The sequence below is a fragment of the Cyprinodon variegatus genome, unplaced genomic scaffold, assembly GCF_000732505.1.
Source record: "Cyprinodon variegatus isolate N-32 unplaced genomic scaffold, C_variegatus-1.0 Scaffold123, whole genome shotgun sequence".
In the NCBI taxonomy this organism is placed as follows: domain Eukaryota; kingdom Metazoa; phylum Chordata; class Actinopteri; order Cyprinodontiformes; family Cyprinodontidae; genus Cyprinodon; species Cyprinodon variegatus.
Window position 1 is genome coordinate 201,750 of NW_015150576.1, and position 9,992 is coordinate 211,741.

At 38.2% G+C, this 9,992-nt stretch overlaps 1 protein-coding gene across 1 annotated transcript in view; it reads left to right on the top strand.

Annotated features, from left to right (window-relative positions):
- The window catches only part of asap1 (ArfGAP with SH3 domain, ankyrin repeat and PH domain 1), a 77,631-nt gene that overhangs the window by 22,256 nt on the left and 45,383 nt on the right, over positions 1–9,992 (top strand). The window contains exon 2 of the mRNA XM_015375676.1: positions 6,994–7,066. Within this exon, the coding sequence (XP_015231162.1) occupies positions 6,994–7,066 (73 nt within the window). The remainder of the gene's footprint in view (positions 1–6,993; positions 7,067–9,992) is intronic.

Below are 9,992 nucleotides of genomic sequence, written 5' to 3' on the forward strand. Positions count from 1 at the left end.
ATTTATATATCTGTTTGTTTTTTAACAAACAGATATATAAATAGTAGATAAGTTAAATAAGAACCTGCTGATTTCATATCAAGCCTTATACCGCTGTGGAAATGTAAACGATATATTGAGTCTGGACATATCTGGATCTTCCACAAGAGAAAAGGACATAAACCCTGATGATGGATGCGACCATAGGACATTTTACATGAGGTAATTTGTTGCAGTTCATTCAGAGCGATGGATGTGATTTATAGACTGTTTTTGAGGATCCGCAGATCTTTTAAAGTTTGTGGAAAAAGATGGAGCCCAGCTTTATCCTGTTGCTCTGTCTGGGACACTACGTCAGTCATGTGGCTCAGTGGATACAGCTCCTAACCAAACCCATAACCAGCAACAGTCGATCCTTCACTCCCTGTGTGAGGGATATACCATCAGATCTCAGCTGCTTTTTGGACCTATTGTGCTTCCCTCACTTTTTCTTCCCATCTTCAGTTTCAATCCAAAGGCCTCTCCGGCTGCTTGCCCAGAGAAAAGGGATGTGCATTTGTTTCCTGCCAATGAACACGGCTCCCCGCCCTTCCTGCTTGACTCATGCCACATAGACACCATCCACAGACAGTCAAAGTGACTCGGCAAACAAACAAACAAACCCTGTCCTTAGACAAGAGTTTCCCATCATTGAAAGATTTAATAATAGGACAAGATTTATCGCTGGGAACATATAAAAACAAATCTCTGTTTTTGTTTATTTGAGGGCTGCAGTCAGAAAGGAAATGAAACGAAAGCATTTTGAAAGGGGTTGTCTTTGACCTTTGCTGAAAAGAAGCAAAAAAAATACCCCTGCAGACACTTCCTTTAAAATATCTGAGTTCTGGGGAAGTCCTTTGATAGTTTTCCCCCTTCCTGTTTTCTTCTTCTTCTCTGAAGTAGTTTTCATTTGAGTGATTCAGAGATGCTTTGTGTCTGTTTTGCTGGTTTTGAGTCTTTTCTGCCACGTTGGTACATCTGGGTTCCAGAAAGCTGCTGACAAACTGCAGAGTAGCTTCCTGTAGTCTGAGGGGTGAAGAATGTTGATATGCACGGCGTTCAGACTTCCATCCAAGTGATGACGAATGTCGCAGAGGAGAGGCGGGAGTCAAAGAGTCCAGTGAACCCAGCAGCCTGATGCTTTTGTTCCTCAGTTGTCAGCAGAGTGCAGCTGGTGTCAGTGGATGGAGCTCCGGTGATCCGGGACAGTAGAGTGACAAGCTTAGAAGCTTCCTGCTTCCCGTCAGAAAGGACGGCTGCAGGGGAAGCGGCAGGGCTGCTCAGGGAGGATAAGGCATGAGGCAGGAAGCATGAAATGGAGAAAAACCTTCAGTCGTCCATGCCTGGTCAATTCAGTCACCCGTTTCCTCCCTGAGGCTTTGACCTCCCTGGCATGACTGTCATTCCTCAGGAACCAGGAAGTAGAGTTTATCAAGCTCAGTGGTTACTTTGGTCGCTCTGTGGTATAGGGCATCTTTGGGTTATTTATTTTTAATGTGAGATTAGCTGGCGTAATATTCCTTATCTTTTCTAAATGAAGCATATAAGATGTGTCAGATGGTTTGGTTTGGATTTAAATGTATTCATTCATTAAACATATAATTAATTTATCAATGGCTGTTTTAGATCATATTTATTATCTTGCAGCAGCATGAAAAAGCATTGACTTGCTTGGGATTTTCTGTATTGGCTTCTTTGTCACTTTTAAATATGTCAGATAATCAAAAATAATATTAAAAAAAGAACAGCTTTAGTAGATATAAAACCTTGTTTTAAGAGTAAATCAATCTTTGGTGTAAACACAATCACGCCTAATCACACACAATCATCTTATATTTAGCAGGCCATAGTGGGATTATTTAGAGGTATTTTGTTTACAAAGTCAGGGTCATTCCCTCTGACAGTTCTGCTACTAATAAAACATGATCTCAGCGAGGGACCATGTGAGACCTTCTTATTCTTTACAATGGCCTCTGACCTCTCTGACACCATCCTTAACACACTTCCCTTTCAAGAGCCCACTGCACAGGTGACTCTTCCAGATGAGTATATGCCAGTGCACCAGCAGTGGTGTGGTGAATGTAAACATTTTACCCATCTATTCATTATCGTAAAAAATATAAGCAGACATGGGTGTTTTGGCTTCGCAACTCCTGGTATTTCCCATGATCTGAGCTGGAGCTCACCATTGGCTGCAGGCTTAATAAAAACACACTTTTGGGTGTATTTAATATATTTTTCAGTCTTCTGGAGAACTGAATTTGTACTCATTCTTGTGTTTCTGATAAGTGCGCTGTAATTGATTTATTCTTTCTTTATTTTATAAACTTAAACAATTATGAACAGCAGATTGAATCAACAGTTTGAATGACCAGAATAAGCTGTGGCGTCTACCAAAGGAGTTTTGAAGCTTTTATTATTTGTAAGCAAGCTTATGTCTGAATATTTCAGAGGACAGACAGAGAGGATTTTGAGACGGCAGTTTCAGCTGCTCCCGACACGAGCTCCACCAAAGTTTGGCCCTGCCTGCTTGGCCTGCATTTTGTTTTTTTCCTTATAATCAGCACCTCAGCCAGAGAGTTGTAACTGAGCATTCAGGGTGGGGTCTGGCAGACCCTAAGAGGAAGTATGGTCTGTTAGTGAATGTGTCAGCTGTTGAGGATTTTGTGATCTCTGCAGCACAAACCCAATATGACAACAAAACTGCACTTGGATGGGCTGTGCTCTGCTGCCGTGGAAAAAATCTTGATAACATTTGCAGTTTTTTTAGGGAACCTGTCGCAACAAATTATGTGTACTCCCTATTTATAGGGTTTCTTTCTTCAGTCTGCACAGGGCTTACATTATGAGACTGACTCAGGCCTTACACTTTCCCTTTATCGTCTCTTTCATTGATTCGTCCAACCTATTTTGGGTTGGCAAAATGACAGCTTCCTTTTATAGATGATATATCTTGCAAATATGATCAATGAGTAAATAAATAAGTTAATTCCCCAACAGATTTTTAGAAACCACAAAATCTGGCAAATTGACGGATGCATGAGTAAGTACTGCCAACAGATGGCTGATCATATCCTGCACAAAAGTTATTTTCAGTCTTAAAAAGTACTAAGTAAACAATATCAGGAAAAATGCTTGGTGTGCATTGCTTTATTCTAACATGATTGGATGGTTTTTGATGGTTTTCTTATAGATGGGGTCAGTACAAGCAGCTCTTCTTCTGAAGAATAAAGTATTAGTCAGAGTTTGTCTTCTTATGATACTTCACTAATTTATTCTTCTAGTTTGGTCCTGAGAACTTTAATTGTGCATTAATCTCCAGCAACTGTCATTGCCCCACGAGTATAACTGAGATCTGTTTGACTTGTATGGGTTAATGGTTCTTGTAGTACTAATCCACTGAGGTACTGAAAGGTAAATCAGTTGTTTTTTCTTGCTTATTGTGGTTGTTGTGACTTGATATTCAGACAAAGGGAGGTCCAAATGTGAAACAGCAACAACAGCCTGAGGAAAGGTCTTGTAAAAAGCCTAACAATCAGTAGAGAGAGGAGTTTAATGGGCTCTTTGGAGCTTAGGAGGTAAGGAAAGGAGATGTCTGAGAGTTAATGAAATTATCGTTTGATTTATACTTATACCAGACTTATTCTATGGGAACACAGATTAAATATTGTCAGTACCCCATCATGCTGAAAAGTGTGATATGAGTGTTTTAAGTAAAAAAGTAAACTATATTAATTTAAGTAGCATTTAAATACAAGATGAATGACTGAGACAATTAAGCAATTTAACCGAATGCTGCATTTTCTACAAGTGGCTGAGTCACGATTCCTCTTCATTAAAGCCCAGAGAGAGAGAGAGACTGCAGCAGATAACAGGAAGGCTGCTTGGCATTTTGTCATACATGCCCTTAAAGTCGTAGGGAAGTCATATTTAAATTTCAAATCATTCTGGCTTAAACATGTATATGAATGTACTCTTTATCAGACCATATTGTCCCAAAAGTTACTATATATATATATCAACGGTCATCTGTCAATCAAATATTTTTTCTATCATAGCATCTTGATTCATATTTTGCAGCTAATATACGCAGCGGTTGAAATAGGAAATTAGAATCATTTCCTTTCCCATTGAGTTCCATCCCAGTGTTCACGGGGATGGACGTCTGTGTCTTCAGCAGGCGTATAGCTAACAGAACTGGCAGCGTTGCGACGCAAGAGCTCAAACATGTACGGCTGTAAGCCTTCTACAGCAAACGAAGCGTCTTCCACAACAACTTAGTCTCCGCTTTCCTTTCTAAATAAATAATGTATGACGGAGGAGACTCATCCACGACCCCCGACACAAAACTCTCCTCCTCTTGCATGTTTCCGCTGCTACTTGGTCCCAATGTAATTTCCCATTGGGAACCTATTACCACTAAGTTGCTAACTGGTTAGCAAGATGCTTCCAAGACCCCGGCCACAACTAAACATGCTTGCGAACCTTACTTAGCAAAAATCCCACCCCCTCGATAAACAACCATCACATTGTCTTTATTCACTAATTCAGAACTGCACCTGTTGGAACAGCCGCTTCCCTACAACTTTAAAATATCCATAACACCTTTTTGAACATCAGCTAGTCTTTGTATCACACAGTGTAGCATACCTTCTGCTCCTATTATAAATAATTTATGACTGTGTATTACTGGAAGAACAGAAGAAAGTAGTTGATGTATAGCACTGAAAAACATATCAGAATCGATTGGTTTCAAACTGGAGTCCTGAAATTGGCCTCAAGAATCCGGCCAAGCAATTCAAAAAAAAATAAAAAAAGTGTTTTTGATTATTCATATAGAATCAGGGATATTTGTGTCTAAAGCTTGGCGCATGTCGCTAAGTAACCAGTCTGATGGAGGATTTATGTGGCTTCAAACTCCCTTTCCATTTGCTGAAGGATCAAAGGGCTCAGCAGTGGCAGAAAGGGCCCAGCGGCAGTGAAGTCCAGCTGCCATAATTGGAGAAGAGCTGTGTAAAACTGTCCATGGAAGGCCAGGAGCAGCTTGATTATGTTGTAAATTTAATTAGGGCATTGTTGTGTATGTGGGGAGGTGTGTGTTTTCCAACAGCTTGACCTTGCAGCAGCGGTTGTCCTGCATGTGTTTATCATCATTTATGTGTGTGAACAGGACAGAATTATGGCTTGAATCCCTGTTGTTCGAATTAGTGGATATTTGCAATGTCAGAATAAACCATCATTAAACACTTGCATTTTTAATCGAGCATAAACAAAGACATTTGTTGCTTTTTTCTCACATTCTGCTGCAGTGAATGAGCAGATAAGTGGAAGCGTGCAGAATCCAATATATATATACAATGTATGTTTATATGTACAGTAAAGCTTCTGCAGCCTCCACACAGACCCCTTTTTAAAAATGCATAAAAAGCCCTGAGATAAATGTTTTCACATTATAATGTTTTCAGAATTTCTTTTACATAGTTTCAATCAAGGTTGTCAGGATACAACATTTTTAAACTCACTACCAATATCCAGGAAAATATTTTTAAACTTTATCAACTGAATCACAGATGCTAGTTGAATAAATAATCCAGAAATCTAAAATTTGAAATAGCAAAAATATGTAAACACTCATCTTTATTAATGACACCATGTAAAATTAGTATCTTATCCGGATACTGCTTTTGACTTTCGATTCCTAATATCAGCAATTAAATATATATATATATATATATAAAAAAATGTTTGTTTTGTTTTTAAGTTTAGCAGTTTGCATTTAGCAGTTAGCATTTTGACAGAGATATTGAAGATGTTTAAAATTTTGCTATGTAGCCACCTACATTACTCGGAGGTCAAATTAAAATACCAATTTTTATTTAAAGCATGCAAATACATTTCATGATTCTTTTCCTTTCTGGTCAATAGGATTAAAAAAACGGGGAGTAAGTGGGGAATATTTACTGTATTGAGAGAGGAAAACCAAGAAAGGAAAAACAGAGGAAAAAGCATAGCAAGGTTCAAAGAACATCTGAACCGCAGAGTGAAAGCTTTCACACATGGGACTCTGTTCTTCCGCCGCGTAACGCCTCACATGAAACATTTAAATCAAACAATTGTTTCTGTTTGCTTTTTTATATATTGTTCATTGTTGACATTTTTCCTGACACACCTTTCTGTATTCAGCTGAACTCTCTGGGTGTTATCTTTGTTTTGTTTATTTTAAGCTATTAGAATATAACTAAATGGTATCAAAAGGCTAGCCATAGACTAATAGATGTAAAAAAAATACCTAATGAGTTAAAAATAAGGATGTCGCAACTGAAATAAGAAGGGTAATTTACAAGCTTTCCCAGGAAATAAGAACTGGATGTGAGAAGAAGTAAGAAACTACCAGGTGACTGGCTGAAAGTGAAAGAAACTCAGTCTGTTTATTCTTGTCTTAAATTGGTCTTAGGTTTTTGTTTCTTTGCACTCAGGTGATTTGTAATAGGAACAGGTGAGATATGAAGCAGGTTTTTTTAAGATGGGATGAGCTTGACTGTTCATGAATGCAGGTTAATGTTGGGCGGATGGTTTCCTCAGCTCATAGTTCACATTAAAAGGATTTTATTTGATAATGTCGGAGTTTTTCTTTTCTTCAAAGTACTCTAGAATGCATTTACTTACACCTAACTGTTGTGGCTCATGACCGCTTGCTTTAAAGTTTATTGCCAGTAATTTGAACAGCTAAAACAACAAAGATATGAGTGTTCATAAAGAGCCCGACACGATAAGGCTGTGTATTTGTTTTGCCTATTCAATCCCAAAAACTGCTGCTCAGTTACTCAGCAATTTTGCTGTGATTTATTTCTCCTTTGGCCTCTCTGTCTGTAGGAATTTAGTTTCCTTTGCAAATCTTTGATTTGACTATATGTAGTGTTTTCTTAAAGCATGAAACCACTCTGAATTGGTTTTAAATGGTGTCTCTTTTTCCAGGCGCTGGACCAGGATCGAACTTCTCTTCAGAAGGTTAAGAAATCAGTGAAGGCAATCTACAATTCAGGTCAAGGTGAGGCTGGTTTTCTTCAACATCTTTGTGTCTAATATTAGGTCCAATTCTGTTTTTATTCCTATTCTCAATGTATTTTATTCTTGCAGTTGTGAAATTTCCTTTCTGTACCTAAAAGCTTCCTTTGTGTAGGACAGATGGATGGTGTATTGTGTGTTCCTGTTGTCTAGATTGTCCCAGAAATCAACACCTGGGTTTTACTGCACGCTGTGTCATGGATCTGCAGTAATTTTCCACGGATTTGTTTAGAGCAGCTTTCGGCCCTGTAATTTGACAGCCTGGGATGTTTGTTTGCTCTCCAAAGAAAGGAGTAACTTTACCTCTGGGTCACTTTAACCCTTTAAGATGTACGTTAGTCTGGAAAACTGCTGGAAACAGCTGGAAGAAGTTTGTTCAAAAAGTTGCATGTGTGGTTGTAAAAATGTAAACTTAAATCGTTTCCAAAAAGGAAAGGCAGTAGAACATTAGTGCATCTTTGTACGGGAATATTGTAAGTAAAGGGCATAGAGAATATACTTGTGAAACGTAGAACTACAACAAACAGTAGTTAACACTGCAAAAAAAAATGAAATCTAGTCATTTTTTTCTTCAATAAGTGTCTTTTTTTAAACTGAGGAGGTAAGGGAGACACTTTGCCAATGGAACAAGACAATTTACATTTAAAATAAGAAAAAACAATTGCATTGTCTTATTTCCAGAGCATATTATCTAATTATCTTCTTAAGAGTAATAATACTCATCCCAGTCATCTTATTTGCCTGCTCAAATTAAGGCTAAATACACTTAATCTAAGAGTTTTTTATTTATTCCAAAGAGTTTTTGCAGTGAGGGATATTATAGGTCCTTTAAATAAATCTGTTTTGTTTAAGTTAATGTAAAACAAGCTTTTAAAACAAACAAAACAATTTTAGTCCTTTTGTCCTTTGTTTTTGGTTTGTAATGCATGAAAGTCCCCTCCACCTCCTCTCCATCAGGAACATAACGACGAGGACAGATGGGTTCTAAGCTAAGAGCTCCTGCTGCGTTTGATTCACCAGGAAAACCACACATCTTCTAACACTGACATGAACTGTACATGAAGATATTTTTTCTATCCTCCAAATCCTGCTTTCTGAGAAAAGCACAGGTCAGGCATCACAGGCCAGAGTCTCATGTGTTTGTTTTATTGCTTATGTTTTTGCTCGGATGAGGAAACCTTCCATCTCAGGAGTCTCTGTGTACTCCTGCCCACATCTGTGCTTGTATGAACGCCTGTCCGTTCCATCCCTTTTAATCCCAGGTGTGTGTCTGGGAGGACTTTAGGGACACTGGATGGATCACATCAGAAATGTTTGCCTGTTTCCTCTTGCTTTGCCTCATCTGCTGTTAAATATGCAGAGGAATTTGTTGGTGCCTCTTTAGGGGAAACTTAAAATAACAGCTGTTCCTCAAATAATTTGAAATCAGAAGGCTTATTTTCACATTTGTTCCTGTTGTTGTAGTTTTACTTCATAAACATATCTGTTCTTTAAACTGCCGCAAAACTACAAGTCCCAGATTTTCACCCTTTCCCAGAAACATTTAGACAATCGCTGCCTTTAGGTTTTTCTTGTTTTTATATTACTGTTATGTTTTCTACCTTACTGGGAGTATTATCATATAGTTATTAAATTGACTCACCAACATTTGAAATGCAACATGTGAAAGTTTTTTACACCATAAAGATTATTATTGTTGCAGAAACGTAACAATTCTGTAGACCTAACACTTTTTTAGTAAAATTCACTCTGTCCCAGGAACATAAAGCTGCTTACAGATGTTCTTCCCAAGTTTTTTTAACTCCTCAGAGAACCATTGCCTTTGCTTCTCTTAGGGGACTCAAAATGCATCGGCATTAACTCCGCTATGGACCAATTTGTCTTTTCCGATATATCAATATTGCTCCGATAAGTAAAATTGGACCAATATCAATAACTACTGTTTATTCACACCTCTTTGCCATTTTGTGTTTCTTAAGAGGAGGAGGGGTACAGAGGTTGACCATGTGGTATTTGTTTTGGCATGTGATGCAATGGCAGACTTCATGAGTTTAATGGAAGCAGAGAACATGTCATGAGAGTTTATCGTTACATATCGGTTATTGCATCCCTACTCTTTCTGACCAAAGTTCAGTGTGGTGCTCATGGCACATTTGTTATGGTGTATTTGCTGGTATAAAAACAGCTTTTATTTAATTTCTTTTTTTGGTAGTATCGAAGTATTGCTTCATTAAACTGTAAAAGTGGCCAACATTCTTCGTTTTTCTCATTTTACCTTTACTTTTACATTGATTTTACACCTAAATTCATGTTATTAGTGCAGAGTAAACATGGGTGCAAGTGGGAACATTCTCTTATTTTGTTTAGAAAAGTTTAACACTTAATTACTAGAGGCTTGTATTTGCACAGACCAGACATGAAACATGCAGATGGAGCGAAGAGGAAGACGAGCAGCTATGGGTCTTGGGAGTCCTTACTGGAACCCTGGTCCAATGGGTCAGGACTGGCCTCTGCATGGTTACCTCTACAACATGAGAAACACTCAAATTAAACAATCTGTTACAAATACACTAAATGACTTTTTCCCTTTATAGCTCAACTGCTTTAAAAAATAAATTTTAAATAAGTCAAAATTATTTCAGTCGCCCAGATTCATCTCTCTGTGAAACAGCACAACAGCCTTCACATATGTGGAACATACAGTTCTCTCTCATGTTGTTCATGTAGAGGAATCAAAAAACATTTGCTGAATGACTTATACTTATTTCAGCAAGGCACGTTTCCTTTTTTAAAGTGCGCTGAGATCTGTCTGTATTAGGGGTGGAACGGTTCACAAAATCCACGGTTCGGTTCGATTCACGGTTTCGTGGTCACGGTTTTTGGTTCGGTTCGGTTCGATTCACGGTTTC